Below are 20844 nucleotides of genomic sequence, written 5' to 3'. Positions count from 1 at the left end.
AATTATGGCTGGGGTTTATAAAAATTCCCAAAATTATCAGTAGGGCTTTTGTTTTGAGGGTGAAGATAGGTAATGGTGTTCTTCACCTTTAGGTACCCAACCTGAGACCATAGGGTATAAGTTTCTTGCTGGATAACAAACACTGTTGGTCACAAATGTAGATGCATTCTATAAGCAGTAATATATTTGCACAAATATGCTTAGAGAGTTTGTTCAGGAGACTGATTTCCGGACTAAATTTCCATCTATTTTCCAACCCAGCACTAACAGCATGCAAAGCAGTTTTGGAAAACTAACGATGTTTTAATTACTAGGGAATATCATTAATCTCCTTTGGGCTTGTCAAACCAGCACATCCTCTGGTAAGCCATCCCTTGCACTTATATAAAGTTCATACCTTACTCCTTGAGTGGGGCACCTAGTGAAGAGTATTTGTCTTACAGAATTCAATTTATGCCTCCAAATAAAAAAGAAAAATGGATTTTTGTTTTAATGAAAATTGCAAGTATTTATAATAAAGTTAGCTAGTACATGACTGTTTAGCCTCCACAGCTTGAAAGCCATTTTCTCTGTGGCAAATATGACATGAAAGGGAGCATATTTTCAGATTTTATTTTGACATAGAAGCTAATATGCCATCTCACTGGCTCTTATGATCTGGAATTCTGTTTCCAAGGGTCGTAAGTACTGGATGCATCATAGTGTATTGTGAAACAGCAGTAATGAATAATTATACAGAGATAAGCATCTAAAGAATTTTTTTTAGATGTCAGTGGTGAAGAGGAGAGTCAGGTACTGAAGCATGAGAATCAATGTTACTTATCAATGATGATCTTTGCTGACACAAGTGTGAATAATATTTTAACAATTAAATGTCTGATTTCCTTCTGAATCTAATGAACCTGCTGGCCTTACTGATCTCTGCTTTGACAGCAAGTCCTAAAGTGTTAATTTTGTCTTAGATAATGTATTGGTGAAAAAATAATTTCTTTTATCAACCTAAATAGGCATCCCTTGAATTTTATTAGCAGTGTTACTTCTCTTAAGTGAGAAGCAGCAAATATGTAATAAATTGGCATAGCCAGCCTTGTTGAAGTTCATGATCTTGGATGAATTTAGGCCAGATGAGGTTCTAGTATGCTCTGTTTGAGCTGGAGGCATAAAAACGTTATGTGTCGCAGGGAGACTTTGCTTACTATTCTTTCCTTTAAGTGCTGTCTCACATCATTTGTTTTGTTGTGTGTTTTTTTGTTTTGGTTTGTTTTGGGGTGTTTTTTTTTCCTTCCCTGACTGCTGCTTAGTAACAAGTGGATGTATGAAATTTTCCTCATTTTTTGAAGATGCTTTTTGTGAGCTGCCCAAATTAATTTAGAAACCATGAATTTCAAGCTGTTCCTTCCCCAGTGTTTCCTTATGTAACCATTTCCCAGTGACTTCTCTAAGCAAGGCATTTACAGAGCTTTCCATGGTACGCTTTATCTAAAGAGTTTCATCAACTTCATTTCTGTACTGCTTATAAGGAGTATGAATAACCTTCTTAGCAGATATCTTTGTTTTACCCCTAGCAGTGCCTTTGTTCTGTGTTAAAATTTGATTTATTAATCCATTTCTGTTCATTCATCTCTCTAGACAAGTTTCCAAAGAGCATACTTTGCCCCCTCACATCTCAGAATTACCTCAAAGCTAGTTTATTTCAATTTCTTCAACGAATCCCACAGAGGATCTTTAGCTTTCATAAAGTTTGTATCAGCCACCAATTGGCTTCCAGTGTAGGAGCGTTAGCTCTACAATGAATCCTAGTCTGCCCATGGAGAAAAAATATATCATGATTTCTGCGTAGGTGGGAGGTGAAAAATGTTTTGACTGCCAAAGATATACCTTGTTAAACTTGTATGTTAAAAAACAAAAATCAGAGAATGTCCTTTCAAGAAATGACCTAAGTCTTTGCTATGGGTCAGGTGGACATTCGAAGCAGTTTTCCTTTCCTGCCAGCAATGCATCAGTTTTATTTGGATTGAACTTTAATCAGCTTTGGAATACCTCTCCTGCAATTTCAAATCTTGATCTTGCGATTATTTCCTCTACCACAAATCTTGCAAGTTTTCAAAATGTCTCCAGCTGCTTGTTTACATAGGGACTCTTGGGGAAAAATAATTCAAATCACTGAAGGTATGAATGCAAAGTGTATTAGCTAACCTAGATTAAATCTGCATTATTTTGGAAGATACTTCAGTAAAATTACCATAGACAGTTCTATTGCAAATGAGTCCACACAGCGGTCTAATACAGTTTAAATTATGCACTTCAAAAATTCAGTTTGGATCAAGTTCCTTGTGTGCCTCTGTGGACACAATCCCTACCACAGGCTTACCGCACACGGTGGGGAAATGGTTTCCATTGTACTCCTGCATAGTTCACAGCTGATATCACTTGGCTCAAGTGGGATGTGACATAACTTGGAGTATAATCAGCTTATTGTCAATACATAAAGCTGTGCTGCCATCATTGCCATTACCATTACTGCAGTACTCTCAAGTGGAAATCAGAATCCTATTATACTAGATATTAAACAAATTAGTTGCCTCCTGCATGAAGAGCAGGGTCTAAACAGTTGATGGCTGGGCTGGGGAGGCTGTGAGCTGCAAGTGGCATCAGGTCTCCCAAGATCCAGCCTGGTGCTTTGCCTGAGAGGTCTGGTGGTTCATAGAGGCTGCATGGGAGAGCCAGGCCTCTGGCTTGACTTGAGGAGTATGAGAATTTCTAAACTACTGTGCTAGATTGTAGGGCCAAATCAGCATCAGCTGGCATGACCGGCTGTGTTCAGAGCAATGCTAGCCACCCAAGCTGAATAATTTTACTCACGCAAATGTGCTCACAAGAAAGCCATGCTGTGCATGTTTGTGTCATGCATGTTTGTGTCATGCATGTACAGCCTACATCTGGTTAAAATATCCTTCTCTTCCCACTTAAATGCTCTGGGAATTACCTGAGGCTTATTGCCTTTTTGATCCCGTTCAAAACTCAGACAAGTCTGATAGGGCTTGTAAATGATTTTCTAGCCTGCCATGCATTGATTTTTCTCTCCTTGGAGAAAAACAGAAAACCCCATGAAGTTGTGAGAAATGGTTCAGTGCTTTTTCATACATTTTGCCAGTTGCAGGCCAAGAATATGAAGGAAAATGCATGTTCTGCCATTTGAATGCAATTTCAAAGGTTGTAACTGTCAAACTAGAATATAGTTCCCAGGTTTCAAAAAGGCCAGGTACCTCCAACTATGTCTTTTTTCTTCAAGAAAATGCCAGCTTTGGTGGGGTCACAAAGTGGTTACACTATCAGCTTTGTAAAGGAACAGCAAATGCTGGGGAAGTCTTTAGTGGCAAGAGGGATAATGGTTCTGTCAGTCAACTTAGAAAATGGCTTTTAGAAAATGTATTTTCACCCAGGGTGAGTCAATGAGACCAGATATATGACCAGAGTGGGTGGAGCCACTGCTTATATTTAAGTCTGGACTGCTGAGCTTGACAACAGGAATACATTTTTCAGTGTATTTGGCTAAAATTGTATTTTCAGTTGTTGCACAGAGTACACAGGATTTTGCTTAAAATAATTTTATAGTGAAGCTAAGGCATAAGAAAATCTTAATTCAGCATGGAAAACTTCATGTGGAAGCTAAAATCACTAAATCTTCTCAAACCATTGAAATGTTGTTAGGAAAATGAAAAATGCTTTTTGCTTTGGTTTTGGCCAAACATTTTGATTATGTTTTCTATGAAAAAGAAAGGAGAATCTCAACAGAGAGGGCTCAGATTATGAACTACATTCTTTAGGCCAGAGGGAAGGGAAGGACACGGACAAGGAGGTGGTACAGAAACTTCCAAGTTGTAATTCTGTGTTGGGTCAATTAAAATCTCCTGGTGTTTTTATTTTATTAAAAACTAATCTATCTGGAACTGCTTTGCACTTGCCATAGGCCAAAAGAGTACATACGGTGGTGCATGCAGTGTGCACATGACCAGCTGACACATGGCATCTTCATGCCGAGCAGTAATTTGCTCATGTGTCTAACACATCTGATACAAACACAAGGTACTTGCATACTGACATGAGTATGTATGTGTTTTTATATATATATGTTCAGTTTTTTCCCCCTGACTTCTTGGAATAAAATCATGTAATTACTTTTTGTAAGTTGAGTTTTGGATTATGTATCCTGATACTAGTGTAATGGAGCTAAAGCTTCTTACAGCTTAGGAGGATTTAGAATTATTGGTCTTGACTGTTGTACTTAGAATCATAGAATAGTTAGGGTTGGAAAGGACCTTAAGATCATCTAGTTCCAACCCCCCTGCCATGGGCAGGGACACCTCACACTAAACCATGCCACCCAAGGCCTCATCCAACCTGGCCTTGAACACCACAAAGTAAGGAGAGCTACTATCAGCATAGACTATTTTATACCTATCTTAAGTCACAATTTGCCAAAGCAAATAACATGAATGTAGCTTATGAATTGTTATATCCATCTCTTCTTTGAGACGGTACTCCAGTTGACCTGCTCTGTTTAAAGTGTTCTTTTTTACCAAAGAGAAACATTGGGACAATGACATTAATATTAACATTATCCCTGGGCAGTGCATAATGCACAAGTGTTGGAACAAAAGAGCAGCAACAAAGGCTGGATGTGGAATTGTCTCTCAAAATACGGCATTTTGCAAAAAACAGTACTGAGTGTTTCTGTTCTGGAAAAGCTTAGGGGATTTTTAGCCAAAGTCTATACAAACTTCATTCTTATCTAGGAATGGCATAGTATCAAAACCCATCTTCATTGCTTTCCCTGCTTAGTGATTAATGCAGCTGTAGGTAGGTATGGTTATCTCCATCTCATTGCAAACAGCAGTATTTCCATTGGTCACTTTTCTGTTTCTAGAGTGGCTTATGCTTTAAGAAATTATAAAAATTTAAAATAGCAAATGCAAGGTTTCTTACACCTCAGCAAATTCACTGGAGCTTTTAATACTAATTAACTTAACAGTGGCTGCTTAGATCTAAGCAATGCAGAACTGTTCATTTTTGTAATCAGACACAACTCTGTGTGAACCATTTGGTGGTGACGGAACTTAATTTTAGAATAGAAATTGCCATATAGCTCATTGATTTAATTGGAAGTTTTAGAGCTTTCTTGAAGGCTGAATTGTTTCAACAGATGAGATAGTGACAGAGGCCTAATTGAGAACCTACTTAATGCAGACTGTAAACTTGGAGCAATTTTGTGAAATCAGTGCATTATACTAGTAATAATGAGTGAAGAACAAGAACTGAAAAACTGTTGGGATCAATAAAGTCAAAACTGAGATCCTACATAAAATAGTGACCTGATAAGTACCTTTGTTTATTCTTGACTGCTTGTGTTGATAAGTTTGGGTTTGTTTTAGCTTACACTTGTCATTTTTCCCACAGAGCTGCTCAGAAATTGAACCTGTCTTCCAAAAAGAAGAAGCACAGGCCTTCTGCATCATCTGTTCCTGAATCTCCTCTCTTCCCTACCAGCTTCAGCAGTATACTTCAGACTTCCCCACCCCCTGCACCACCATGTTTATTGAGGGCAGTCGGCAAAGTGAAAGACACCCCTGGTTTGGGCAAGGTAGGCCCTGCGAGTATCACCAGAACACTTGTTTTATATAGGAGAAGATTTTATCCTTGTGAAAAACAGTAAGGGAATTGGAATACCATGTCATTTCTCAGTTGGCTTTATTGCAACTGGTCCCTGAACATGCGTACAAAGGTTTAACAACATAAGTCACTTAATGGAAGTGAACTTTTAATAAAGTTGAGGTTGACTTGAGCAAAGCCAGACCTAATTGTGCAGGAGTAATACACTTCAGAGCCCAACGGTACTAAATGCACCTGCACAGCACTACTAGACAGTGATAATGTCCATTCTGCTAGGGTTTCTAGAGCGGTTGGTCTTTGTGGCTTTTTTAAACTGCATAGCAGTTGCTTGCTATGGTATATTCTGGGTTCCTGATCCCCTTGCTGTCCAGAATGGTGTCTTGGATGGACTTGCTGTAATTTGCTTCTAGCTCATGTTTCTTGGCTTTCTTCCAGTAGTTAGGACAAGTCTGGGCCATGTACCTGAACAAAGCCTATGGTGATAATGATGAATTGTGCCTTTTTCCTTCTGTCATGTTATTTCCTCCCATTTCCGTAGTCATATCCTCTTAAGATGCTGGTTATGTTCATAGTTACAATGGAAAGTGGTTGACCTGATAAAGGAAGTGGCTATATAGTTTGCTGTTGCTTTGTTGTTTAAGTGGCCCTTCCTTTTCCCTGTCACAAATGGAGAGCCTGGCATATTACATCTGGGAATACATACTCATTGTTGCTGAGGATAGCAGTTTGCTTTAATCAAGGTAGTTTCTTATGCAAGCATCTGTGTACATGGCATTTCCATATTCATTGAATACTAAGCACTGACAATGAATTTGGTGAAAATCTTTGTATTTAGAAGAAAAATTGTAATGTATGATCTAGGATGCTGAGCATAGGATGGGCTTCAGAGTTTTCATTGCTGATTTTGGATACTCATTTTCTTATATTGTGCAGTTCCAGATATTTTTTTCAAAGAACAATGGTGCTACTTTCATGGATGGTTTAATGCCTGTTTGGAAAGGGATTCCCTCAATACAGGGCTTTCTTCCATTCCTTTGGCCTGGTAGGTGGGAAGAAATGTACAAATATGTCATGATCTTACAGAATTTAGTAGTGATACATGCTCTGACTTTAATGGGAGGAGGAGTAAACTTCAACCTGTTTTTTGTAAGAAGCTGCTATGGAAAACATTTACAATAGAAGCCATCCTCTCAGGATCCTTACTTTTCTGTGCTTGGGACAGGTTGTCTCTGAATAAAAATAAAAATTCCATTGAGAAATAATGAAGGTTGTGTTCATGAAAACAAGGGATCAACCACCCTTGTTGAACTGTGTGAGCACTTTTCCTGACTATTGGTTTTCACCCTTCCCATAAAAAGCATCTACACACACAGAGACACAAACAGCTCTGTCAAAACACTGCAAGCTTTATCTGAACCTTTCTTACTCCTCTAATAAGTGGTTTCCAGTGGATAGGGTTTGGGAGACAGTTTTACAGCATGCCCAAACAGACCTGTGATTTGCTTCTTCATGCATCATGTACCAGAACAGGCTCCAGACTTTCCAGTGGAACTGTTGCAGTTCTGCAGTTCAGCCAGTGAAGGAAGGTATTTCTTTTCAGTTTAGACATACCATCCTGTAGCTATCGGAGTATATGAGAAATAGCTAAGATGTTTTAAGAAATGGTTTCACACATGATTCTCTAAAGTAGTAAACCAAATTAGGTTAATTTTTTTTTTCTTCCCCTCCTACCCCCATTTCCATTAGCAAAAATACGTCTAACCTGCAGTTTCTGGAATTCAGTTTAATTTTTCTTGTCTTTGGTTTCTTCTAGCAGTCACCCTATAATTATGACCTGAAGCTTGTGTACTTTTTTCATCAAAGTTTCCCATCAGTTTACCTCTGTAGTGCAATTTTCATTTTAATATGTCAGAAATAGGTGTGAGGCATAATAAATAAATAACTGTGGGATAACAATGTAATTAATCTATCAAACTTGGAAAACTTCAGATGAGGTAATGGAATTTCCAGCTTGTTTGCTTTTAATTTTTATTGTTGTTATTTGTACATGTTCTATTCCATTTGGTTGGCATATGTTTTGATAGGAGCATGCTTAAAACTGTTACTTTTCTCAACATTTTGTCTCATATGGTGTTTTCTGTAAGGGTATAAATTTATAACATGTGGACCTGTGTGGAGAAATCGGGTTCAGGGAAGCTAAACGTTAATTTCAGACACTGAGAGTTTTTTCTGATTTGTTTTTAAATAGCATTTTACCAGCAACTCCAGTGTGATAAAACTGTTTAAAACACTTCGGGCTTGAGTGGGCTGAGCAATTTCAAACATGACAGTTTGTTACTGGAAAGTCTGCTTCATCAGACCTGGAAGACTGACTGTTGCCAAGGGTTCTGGATTTCTGAGACTCCTGGGGATAGCTGCACATAGACGAGCTTCCAGGAAGACAGGCTCTTTGCTATAGGGCTGGGAGCCCTGGCACAGATGGTGTGTGTTGCTGCCTTGGTGTCAGCTTGAGAGCTGTCAGTTTGCCAAGGTAGGTGGGCATCTGAGATGCTGCAGGATAAGAAGTCAGGTACTTCAAAGCTTAGACTTTGAGGTTAAATTTCATTTCAGTTTCCTAGAATGAACTTGCCACCAAACAGTTGCCATTTTACATTTTCACTTCTAGAAATTTCAAAGATTCTACTTCTCATTGCAGAATTGATGACTGATTTATTTAAAATTGTAGAGTTTCTCAGCTGTCATGTACAGGCATATAATTTTTGTGAGTCAAACTAGGAAGAATTGCCTACCAGCAACATATTTAAAAGTTAATTAGCAGCTCAGTTAGCATGTATATGGTACAACTGAAGAGTCTAAACTGACGAAGAGTATTATTCAGGTTGCATGCTGCAGACCTTTTCGTACAAAAAGCCTTGCAAGTCAAATGTACCAGCCTGGAATCTGGCAGAAGTGTTATTTGGAAGTTAAAGTTCAGCTTCATAGAAGGGTCATAACATCCACATGTGTTTTGGGTTTGCATTTGCTGGCAGAGGGAACTGATCCCAGGTGATAGTGTGGTATGCCCACAGTTGCTTCTTGAGTGCAGAGTTTTCTTTTGGTTCGAGCGACAGTTGTGCCCCATAAAATGCCACATCTTGACCATCACTTTTCCTGCTCTCTCTGCTGTCTTTGAATCATCATATTCTGAGTGGTAGATCGCTTTTGCTGGAGTTACACATGGAGAGACTGCCACTGTCCCGAATGACTGTACATGCAGTTTCCCCAAGTCCTGTTATTTTCTGAAAGGTATTTCTTGAAACTGTTTTGTCCTTTCTGATAATGAACCAAAAAACAAAGCAAAAGGCTTTCCATGCAGAAAAAAATAATCAGTCCATGCTTGCACTCAGATTAACTACTGTAAAGGCATTCTAGTAAGGTGTGCTTAGATTTCCCCCCCCAGTCTGCTTCCCTCCTTCTTCCTGCCCCTCTCCTTCCGTTTTCTGTCAAACAAAACCAAAACTAAACCAATACTTCTGATGAAAATCAGAAATGTTCTTTCTGTGAAAGATGTTGTTTTGTTAAATCCCACGTGACAGATGAAAAACAGCTTGAATGAAAAAATTTCTGACAGCCTTTATAAATACGTTGCTTTCAGGTGGCACAGAGTTTAGGATGAATGGATTTTGTCTCTGTGCTTTCCTTCATTTATTATTTCTTTGGGTGTAGTCTTGCAAACTGTCACTGAAAGGTATTTGTTATGTTTGGAAGAGATTTGTTTACTTTTCCTTGTTTATTTTTTTGTGTGTGAATTGTTGTTTGTTGGTACTTGTTCAGCTCAAAATAAAATAGCAGCATTTGTGCTTTAGAATCAGCCCTACACAAAAAGTTTCTAGTGGGGAGAAACAAGTCATCACTGAACCTTCTTTGGGTGGTTATTTCAACCTGTTAGCAATATGGACTATAATTTGTTACACTGTGTTTACTTTTTATTTTTCTGTAGCACTAGGACTCCCGTTTCCAAAGCCTAGCCCCATTTTACTAAATTATATATAGATTCAGATAAAAAAGACCCTGTTTCTGTACTAGGACACTCTACGATCTCCGGGTAGGGAGGAAGACCAGACAGATGGGAAGCAAGAAGAAACAATGAGGTATTATCGGTCATCTTGATAGCAGTGTCCTCAACCCATCAGCAGTCTAATTAGATACCCCTTGTCAAGCTTTGGTAGGTGTTGTAGAAGAGGAGATTATTAAAATCTTTGAAGGGGGAGTAATAGGTCACGCTGCAGATGCTTCTGAGAAGCCCTTTCCAAGTGTGTAGGTCAGGGTAGGAAGCAGCACAAGAAAGGGGTTTTTGAGAGTAGTAAATGAGTGAGAGATGCAGGACCAGCAAGGGCTCAGCATGGAACCTGCCTGGTCAGGGGTGCGAATGGGAGCCAAGCCACGGCCAAATGCTAGGAGTGCCAGCAAAATGCTAGTAGGAGATTAGCAGTGTGATAGACATTCCTGAGCCCTCCACCTTTCTTCTAAGGATTTGTGTCGCCTATTAAAGAAGGTTCAGTTAAAAATAATTTTTCAGTGCCTGGCTGTAAGAATTTAATCTTCCATTAAAGAGTAATATTTGATTGAAATAAGCCTAAAATCTACTATTCACTTTACATTAGTCTGCAGCTTACCTTTTCCTCACATTGATTTGCATAAAACTCTATCTGGAATCATCAGAAATATTTTGACTTGGAAGTGCCACCACCAAAATAATGGAGGATTTTTAGAGGCACTCAACTGTGTCATTCCTTTGACCCTTGTGAATATCACTGGGATTGTCAGCCACTTCCCTGAGCCCCACTGAAGGTTTGCACCAAAAAGGATAGCTGGTGAGTATATTGCTTAATGAAGGAGAACACATTTGTGTGGGGAGAAGTATGACACTTCTTGCCTCTTTGGAGGCAGGAGGACCACAGAGGCAGAATATCACTGATGATTAATGGGCAGTGTCTGATGTCTTTGGCCTAAAAAAGGCAGTGGTAGTATCATTGTTAAATTTTAAAAGATAGTTTTATGTCATACCATCCCACTTTGTATATTGATCATGTAACATGCTAATGCCCTTTTGATCCATGTGGCTAGTCAAGATGCAGTGCTTTGCAGACTTTTTCCAGACAGGGAAAGAGATTATGAAAGGAATGGACCATAAAATTGTTTAGGTTGGAAAAGATCGCCTAGTCCAACTGTTAACTGCCAAGTCCACCACTAAAGCATGTATTATAACCAGATATTGTTAGTGCAATTTAGTTCTTTTACAAGGAAACACAAAATCCTGAATGCCAATGGAGAGAAGCAACCAAAGACAATTTTCCTTCTTACTTAACCAGGTCTTTTCATCTAGGACTTTAGTGTCTCATTTCTTCCTTAGTTTAAGGATATTTCTTAGTTCTACAGTACCAAAGTTTGTCAAAGTTTGTCTTCACCCTGGTTGTTCTTTCTGTCCCTGCTTCTCTACTTGTGCTATTTCTTGTTTCTATGTACCCCTGCCAAAAGTAACAGTGAAGAAAACCCCACTGCCCATGAAGTTAAGGTTTCTGAGCAGGTTCAGAACTGTCCTGTGGCAGAGACAGAGGTGTGTACCAATGCTTTGGGTTCACAAATGGCTAGTATTTCAGCTATCTGCTGCCTTAAAATAGTTTGTTGGACTTTTCACTAAGTAGGGCAACAATTTTAGCACTAATCTTGACATGCTTTAATCCAAGCTATAATACCACAATGCGTGTGTTAATAAACATTCTGTTTGGCTATAGTCTGTACAGATCATGATTTGGATAGTCTGTCAATAGATGTTTTCACTATCAGTGTCAACTCTTTGTATCGGTGGAAAGTAAAGAGACATTCTTAGACTTATGTGATTTGTAAACATGATTTGAAGGGAATAACATCTTGATTAAGTCCAAAAGATAAAGGAAACCTCCTCTTCTACTATCAGAGTTTGCATTCTGTCTAGGTGATTGGTGGATGTGAGGATTTTTTGGCAACACTATGGTGTACATCAAGCAGGTGTTTATGAAAGCCTGTGGTAAGGTCAGCAAAAAACCAAGCACAACTTGCAAAATGTGTTCTGTATTTCACTTTGGTGCCATCCATCTTGAAGGCTTTACAGGAAGAATCAGAAGAGGTTCTGTTTCCTTTGTAAAGCAGAGGCTCTCTCTCCATTACTCAGGTGTATAGGGGAAAATGTTCACAGTTAGATGAAAAATGCGATTTTAAACCCTTTATAACAGAAAATAATTTCTAAGGTGAAAGCTGGTTTTGCCCAAAGTTATCATGGTTACTGAAATGGGGGGAGTAAAAGAAAAAAAAGATGATCCCTTGAGGCATTTAAAGGAGACATATGTATTCATCTTTGTTGTCAACATGATTGTTATCCAAATTAGATAGTTGGTTCCACTTGGAATGAAATCCAGGTGGCCTTTTGCCCTCCAGATAAAGTTGCTCAGAATTGTGATTTTCCTCACCAAATATACTGTTCGGATGTGGCAGAGAAGCTTTCATGCTCTTTGGCTTGGTTCCTGCTAGGAGGGCTTTTCTGGGAGGAGTTTTAGTACCTCAAGCTGCTTAAAAAAAAAGGTGAAATTAATAGCATTTCTGTCATATAATCTAGCCAGTCTCTTTAGGAGGGGAAAATTAGGTCTTGCCCTTACCTGTTAATGAGCCAGTTTAAGGGCAGTGGGTCCATTTTGGCCCACCTGCAAGCTATTCAAAGCATAGAAAGTTGTTTCACAGTTCCTGGTAATGGGATTCCTAAGTTCAGTTGGCGAGGAACTCATGGCAAGCGGATGCTGCTGGTTGATATTTTGGGGCATCATGATAGTTCTAGTTAATCGCTTCCACTTCATTTCTAAGACTCTAGTACTTTTCGAAACATCCTTCTTCCCTGCCCTCTCTTTCACACCTCTCACCCCATTAATTCATTTTTAAATCCATGAAGATGAGGTTAATATAAATCAGGAAAGTCAAGATGAAAGAAACTGAAAATTATAAAGCTGTTTCTCAGACAATGCCGAGGAAGGAATTTAAATGCTGAATAGTTTGCAAAACCTGGGACATGGTAAATTTTCTGATATCTCATGCAAGTTGCACGCACTGTACTTTAAGCACTCTCTTTAGGCCTTGCTATATATATTTTTTTCTTTAAAACTTCCTCAAGCTTTTCTCCTCCCAGCCTCTTCCTTTTGTGTTTGACTCCTCTCAGCATGTGTCTGAGAGTAGTGCTCAGTGGTGCAGGCAGGATGGTGACACTGCAGGAGGCTCCACTATAGCACTGCGGTAACATCATGGACTAATGATTTGGCTGAGCCTCTTGATTCAGCTGCAAGGTTATTCTGCTTTCCATTATCCTAAAGGTCTGGGCTTTACCTCATTTCTCTGGTATAACATTGACTTAAATAGATAACGAGCTCAGCTGAGGAAGAGCCTAAGGTGAAATGTATTTTAATACTGAGAGTACCATTAGATAATACCTCTTCTTATTCACTGTCTCTCCTTTTTTTGCCTTTTCCTCTAGGAATCAAACCCATTTTCGGGAATATCTCTCTGTAGACATTTATCCATTTTTGTGCTTTTATGAAGCACAAAAGCTTGTATCCCCATGCTCAAGCCATTATCTCCCTGTCTTTTTCTTCACTTTTCAGTGCCACCATTATTGCGTTCCCTTAGGCTGTGATTCATGTTAGGCTAGCTTAAGTGAACTGGTTACTATCCTTCTGATCTAGGCTGATCATATGAATTCCTCCCATGGAGGAATGAGAGAAAAGTGTTACCTAAATTAGGATGGGATGACTTGCCTACCAGATGTTCCTTTCTTTTTCAGTTGATTACAGGGGCAACCTAGACAGCTGTCTTAGAATAAAATATTTCACTCAAGTAAGGTGAAATTAATCTCTTCCTGAATAGGAGCACAGTCTCTTCCTGTGTTCTGCTCTGAACCTTTAACTTTAATAGAAAACCAGCTACTGGAAGATATATTAATAACATGCTTGCAGAAAGTTCTAGGTACTTGCATCTCTCCTTCAGATGGAGGTCTCCATCCTCTGCTTTCCAGTCTAAGAAACATTGGAGGTTCACTACATGGCAGGTAGGTCTGGTTGAGCAGACCTGCATGCAACTGAGCAGGTTGCATAAAGCAGCCCGACCTTCAAGGAAAGGACCAGGTAGGATTTTGCACATTTGGCCTTATACAAAACAAAGAAAAGTTGAGCTGATTTTTATAGAATCATAGAATAGAATCATAGAATAGTTAGGGTTGGAAAGGACCTTAAGATCATCTAGTTCCAACCCCCCTGCCATGGCGAGGGACACCTCACACTAAACCATGTCACCCAAGGCCTCATCCAACCTGGCCTTGAACACTGCCAAGGATGGAGCATTCACAACTTCCCTGGGCAACCCATTCCAGTGCCTCACCACCCTCTCAGTAAAGAATTTCTTCCTTAAATCCAATCTAAACTTCCCCTGTTTAAGTTTTAACCTGTTACCCCTTGTCCTATCACTACAGTCCCTCATGAAGAGTCCATCCCCAGCATCCCTGTAGGCCCCCTTCAGATACTGGAAGGCTGCTATGAGGTCTCCACGCAGCCTTCTCTTCTCCAGGCTGAACAGCCCCAACTTTCTCAGCCTCTCTTCATACGGGAGGTGCTCCAGTCCCCTGATCATCTTCATGGCCCTCCTCTGGACTTGTTCCCACAGTTCCATGTCCTTTTTATGTTGAGGACACCAGAACTGCACACAATACTCCAAGTGAGGTCTCCCGAGATCAGAGTAGAGGGGCAGGATCACCTCCTTCGACCTGCTGTCATGCTCCTTTTGATGCAGCCCAGGATACAGTTGGCTTTCTGGGCTGTGAGCGCACACTGAAGCCGGCTCATGTTCACTTTCTCAATGACCAACACCCCCAAGTCCTTCTCTGCAGGGCTGCTCTGAATCTCTTCTCTGCCCAACCTGTATCTGTGCCTGGGATTGCTCCGACCCAGGTGTAGGACCTTGCACTTGGCATGGTTAAACTTCATCAGGTTGGTATCAGCCCACCTCACAAGCGTGTCGAGGTCCCTTGTACTGATTTAAAGAGCGGAGATGTTCGGCTGTACTTCTGCTAGGATGAATCTGTAAAACTGATCACAATGTGCATATCTATTAGATTAGAACCTCTGTCCTTCAGATGCTGAGATGGTCATTGCTCTGTAACATGACCTGTGAATCGCTTCGAGAGAGGACTCCTTCCCAGAAAGGTAGCAGTGTGGCTTGGTTTTTGGAAAGATTTCAAATACCATTTAGTTTTCCAGGTATATAAAAACTTTTTCTTCTATAGTGTTGCAAAAGAGATTAGCAGTTAAAAAAACTTTCATTGGATAGTGAGACATGAAATGCTAGGTATGAAAAGCAATACTCAAATATTCATTTTTTTTCTTTATAAAAGAATGTTTCTATATAGTAAAGGTAAAACCAAAGTTTTAAATCATAGACCTGTTTGATCTTAAAAAACCAGGAGTTAAATTAATACATTTTTAAGGCCTGTGACCCTCAAAACCTCTCCTGTGGCACTTAGAAGTGAGAAGTGGAGTGGAAGTAACTGCGACAGTACACATATGTGTAGGTATATGTGTAATGCATGCAATACGTACGGTGTGTACATTTGTATCTAGAAACACATATAGGTGCATATATATGTGTATAGATGTATTTATCTCCCCTTCTCCACAAGTACAGTGGAAATACATAGAAAAAAGCTATATATGGAGTTCCTGAGCAAGTTATCTGAAAAAACTGGGAGGCAAACTAGCTATAGACTTACTTTTATTTATAAAATAGCAGATTTTTTAACTTCTTTTTTTTTTTTCAGAGAGAGAACTCAACATTCCCGTAAGACATTCCCAGTAACCTCTCATGGATTTTTATCAAGAATAATATTACTCTTCTTGCATAGCTCAGTCTTCCTATACATTGCAGGATCTTTTCTATCTGATGAGGTGATTGAAAATGCTGATACAAACAGCAATATTTGACATTAAATTCTCTGGGTATTTGTGAGGCTCTGTTGCACTTCTGTAGATCCCAGTTGCTCTCATCCATATCAGTTGCTGCTGGATTTTTCCAGAATTCTGCTCAATTTACTGTGTTTGTACTAAAGGGGAGATGCTTAGTTAGAAAAAGATACGGTGTCAAAATGTGGTGTTTCTTAAAATGCCAGCAGGAAAGTTATACAATAACATTTACAACACACATACTCCATTACAGAAGCATAGATGTGGGAAAACTTAAAAACTGTTGATCCTTTCTTCCCTTTCTTCCCTTCCCCCTTTTCCCACAGAAAATATGACATATGTATTTCAAACTGTATAGTGTGAATGTAATTATCTTTGCTTTAATGTTTTCCCCCCTTCTTCCCACCATTCAGTATTGCTGGAGGTTTATTCAAATACAAATCTTGATTTTTAATAGAAATTCGTTCTTGACTAGCTTGACTGCAGCTCCTGGCCCAGATTCTGTAAGCAGTGTGGCTAGAAAAGCTGCCCTCTGTTCCCCATCTGCCCCCATGAAAATACCTTAACCACTGAGTTTTCGTCAGCTATGAGGAGCAGTGCTAAGGTATGTGCTGGCACGAGATCTGACAGAGGCACCCGGGATGCCTATTGGCCGGCCACACAGGAGGCAGCATGCACCCTGATTGATAACAGCGTGTGCAGATGTGATAAACACAAGGAGGCCCACGCTGCTTTTGGGAAATGGAATAGCAATGCAGAGAATTCCTCCAGGGCCTCGTATTCTGTGAGTGGTGGGAATCATGAATCTCCTCAGATGGGAAGGAGTTATCCATCATAAAGACTATTATGCTGTGCAAGGCATTGCTGAAACAGAACATCACCAAGCTATTTCCTATCTTATCAGGGTGTATTAATAATGCAGCAGTAATAATAGAAGTACAAATTAAAAATAACTGGATGGGCAGATAAGCAAAGTTCTTGAGATTAAGGGGATCGGGAATTGCTTCAAACAGTTAATTGCAGAGCAGCACATAGCGGGAAATTTGCCGTTGCTGTTTTGCTTTTATTTTCTTATTCTTCATCTTATCTCTGTAAGCATTATTTCTAGGGCTTTTACATAGACACTAATAGGCACTATATTTCTTCAGGATTTCAGAACGTTCTTTTTTATCTCCAAAGAAATGAAGTATCTTTGCTGATCCATCTAATTCAGTAGGGATTAATAATGCTGAATTAGAAGAGTATTCTGATTATTAGCCTTCCTCTACATAAACCTCTTACCGTTTTCTCCTCCCACTCCCAGCCCACAGTATAAAGGCAGACAAGGCATTACAAGTGTCAAATATTCACGCTTCAGGACAAATTGATGCAAACCGTTCCCTGGAGGTTTGTAAGCTCTTTCCGGATCGCAGTGGCATGAAATCACCAGCATCCTTGAGTCTCTTGAGATGTAATAGACAGGCTGGGCAAAAAGAAATGCGAGTATTGAGTTCTGTGGCACTGGATGACTCTGCTCCCCCCCCCCCCGTCCTTTCTTGCACAGCCTATGTCTTTCAGTCACTGACCTGGCAGGGCTTTACCTGACTTGGGGCCTCTGCATGGTTCTTTTCAAAAGAATTAAAATAATGACTCAGAACTACTCTTTGGTCCCCTGCTGGGTACCAAAATGTGCCTTACTTAGGGCATGAGACTGCTGTCACTTTGATTTCAAGTCTTACTTGCTAAGTAATTTTCAAGACACTCAAATTCTGCTCTCAGTGAAATAGGTATTGGAGCTAGTGCAATGTGCAGCCATTTCACACAGCTCCATCCAAGCAACACTGGCCCACTGAGAGATAAGGCTATCAAAGGAAGCCCATTTGATTGAATGCCCATACACTGATGGAGCAGAAGGTTAGCAAAGAACTGCAGCACAACTATTACTCCACTGTTTTTCTGGAAAGCAATATCATTTGTGAAACTAGCAATATGGGATCTCAGTGTCGAAGATGGTAAATCATATGTCATCCTGCTTTTAACATGGTTTTAGTAGTCCAAAAAGCTTCTCCATGTAATATATTTATTACTAAGGAATTCAATATAGCATACAGAATAGTTCATCACAATCTGTTGCCACAGGAAAATTCTCCTTAATTTGTCAGGTTAAAAGGGTGGAAAAAGCTGTTGCTTAAACAGTGCTTTCTTCAGTAATAAAAGAAGGGAGGGGATGCGAGAGAACCTGGCAGGGGTATGAAACACAAAGACGGAAGAATATATTGGCTGCACACTGATCCTGAACTTTCTGTGTATGCCATCAGTATTGTAAGTGTTCAGCACAGTTTGATGGTTAACTTTTGAAATAGAGTGGTACACTGTTGGCTGGTCACTCTTAATCATTCAGGTTGCACCTCCACTAATGTAAATCTTGTAAATTAGAGCATCAGGGATGAACACAGCAGTAGGTGAATTCACCGGCTTTTCACTGCTTCAGCAAAGCAGTGAAAGTAGGTGAACTACACTGAGAAGTGGGCAGACTCCATTTACCTGTGCTTGTTCTTGGCAAAAGCAGTGCGTGGAACATTTTTATTTTGTGAACTGCATGACTGAAGCACTCTGAGCACATGAATTCATGTGGATGAGCCCAAGATTAAACTTTCAGTGTTCATAGGCATTGTTACAGAACTTGCCAACAAACTGAGTATCTTTGATTCTCATATCCATGGTACTCATTACCCATAATAACTGTTAACTACTGTCATGCTACTATGCCTATCAATCCAAATCCAGTTATTTTACTCTTGTTTCCTCCCCAGAAATTATTCACAAATGTTTTCTATCTACCTATCCATGACTCTGATGTGTATCTGTCCTAGGTTCAACAGTAGCAGTCATTTTTCTCCTTCTTAGTAGCTGGTGCAGTGCTGTGTTTTTGACTTTCAGTCTGGGAACAGTGCTGATAACACGGATGTTTTTAGTTGTTGCTCAGTAATGTTTACTCTGACCAAGGACTTTCTGAGTCTCATGCTCTGCCAGGGAGGAGGGGAAGCCGGGAGGAAGCAGAGACAGGACACCTGACCCAAACTAGCCAAAGAGGTATTCCATACCACAGCACGTCATGCCCGGTATACAAACTGGGGGCAGTTACCCGGAAGGGCAAGATCACTGCTTGGGTTGGGCTGGGTATCGGTCAGCGGGTGGTGAGTGGTTGTATTCTCTTCCCTTGTTATTTCCCTTATCATTATTGTTATTGGTGGTAGCAGTAGTGGGTTTGTGTTATACCTTAGTTACTGGACTGTTCTTATCTCAACCCGTGGGAGTTACATTCTTTTGATTCTCCTCCCCATCCCTCTGGGAGAGGGGGGAGGAAGGGGGGGGAGTGAGCAAGCGGCTGTGTGGTTCTGGGTTGCTGGCTGGGCTTAAACCATGATAGTATCTTACTGTCTCTAACTGCCACCAACGTCTCTTGTTTATCCCAGTTTTGGGGCTGCACCTCCATTAGTGAGATGCTTCTCTTGCCATCACTGCACCCTCAGGTGGCCTCTCTCTTGAACCCATGATCCTTCTGCCTGTGCTGTTCCAGTCTGAGCACAGGATCTTAAATATCAACATTTCTTCTCATTTAGTGAGGGTTTGTTTTGTTTTGTTTTGTTTTTTGTTTTCCTGATGTGATTTACATATGCATCAATTTGCTTTTTTTTGTTGCATCTAAAGGGAGACAAAGGGGAAAAAGGAAATTCATCAAAAACTAGAGTTAGAGTATAAAAATTGAAACAGCTCTTAGGATATGTCCGGGTCTCCCTTCACTAAATTCTCAGGCAATAATCACAAAATAACATTAATGAGACAATTCTTGTTTTAAGACATTATTGGCATCCATTGTCTTTCGGGGCTAAACCATGGAGATTTGGTATGGGGACCAAGCAGATCTGCAAACAGTACTACAGAAGCTGGCTGTTAATATTTTCTTACAGAGTTCCCAGTTACTGCCTGGACAGAAGATACACAAGGTGGTTGCCTGCCCTGAGTTTACTTTCCCCCCTCTCCCCCAAGAAGAAAGGTTTGTAAGAGCTGAAAACACCTCCTAGGGTCTAAGAGTTTTCATAGGAAGCCTTTTGCATCTCAGTGGGTGATGTGGGTTTTTTGTACTGGTGTGTGTTATACAACTATTTATATCAATCTGTCTCTCCTACTAGGTAGTCCTAGAGCATATGGAAATATGGATAGCAAAAATATGTTCTAGCTAGCAAGTGAGTCTAAAATACCAGTCTCTGGACAAAGCTCCTTTTATCTTTCTTCTGTTTAAATTGCTTCCTGATAGTCAAATTCTTCTTTTCCTATAGGTTCTTCTACTACTGTGAGATAGAAGAATATTCACTAAATTCTCTGGCCCCTTGGTAATCTTTTACACTACTAAGTAAACATGTCCATTGTTTAGTGCAGAATCAAATGACCTGACAAGACAGATACAGCAAACCTGTGTTAACATGCTTTCTCCCTCCCTTGTTCCCAACACCTTAATCCTACAATACTGCTGCCCACCCGTACCCCTCAATCAACCCCTTGGAGCACTGTTAGCAGTTTCCTCCCAACTGACAGAGACAAGATGCACACAGCCTTATGTTGCAACATGCTTACTTGTTTTGAAGTGAATGATTCAAGTCCAAATCTGTAATGGTTGTTCAAAGTTTAGCTGATAAAGAAGATCAAACTGTGAATAGTTAAAGGTTGGTAATTGATTTTGATAACTTTCTAGAGGCTGGCCTTTCATACCTCATAACGAGCTACATTTTAGCAAATTGTGGAAACACAACAAATAACTAAAATCTGAATCAGAAGCTGAACTGAGTATTTTTCATGTAAATGTTACCATCTGAAATGAATTTCTTTAGAACTAGATATCAAAACAGGCTTCTGAATGGAAGGCAAAAGGATCTAAGGCTCTGTCAGAATGACTGCTTTCTGAGACAATTTGAACCAAATTCAGCTATGACTTTCACAAGCAGCAGACAAATACTGAATTAAAATGGTTGTTTCATGAACACTGCATTCTTGCTGCTGGGATTTGAAGAATGGAAAGATAAATTGTACCTTACTTTAGCCTGGCTGTGTAAGCCTAGGGGGATGTTTGCAGATCTGTCCTCGTACCCACTCAGTAACACCACGCAGAACAGCAACATGTGCGGTAACT

At 39.9% G+C, this 20844-nt stretch overlaps 1 protein-coding gene across 1 annotated transcript in view; it reads left to right on the top strand.

The window, feature by feature from the left end:
- KIF26B (kinesin family member 26B) overlaps positions 1–20844 on the top strand; it is a gene marked incomplete at both ends in the record, with an annotated part of 292830 nt that overhangs the window by 175249 nt on the left and 96737 nt on the right. Inside the window, one exon of the mRNA XM_080616449.1 lies at positions 5458–5641. Within this exon, the coding sequence (XP_080472575.1) occupies positions 5458–5641 (184 nt within the window). The remainder of the gene's footprint in view (positions 1–5457; positions 5642–20844) is intronic.

The sequence above is a fragment of the Psittacula echo genome (genome assembly GCF_963264785.1).
Source record: "Psittacula echo genome assembly, chromosome: 4".
Taxonomy (NCBI): Eukaryota; Metazoa; Chordata; class Aves; order Psittaciformes; family Psittacidae; genus Psittacula; species Psittacula echo.
The sequence above is the reverse complement of the archived record's forward strand: the minus strand, read 5'-3'. Positions and strand labels throughout refer to the sequence as shown.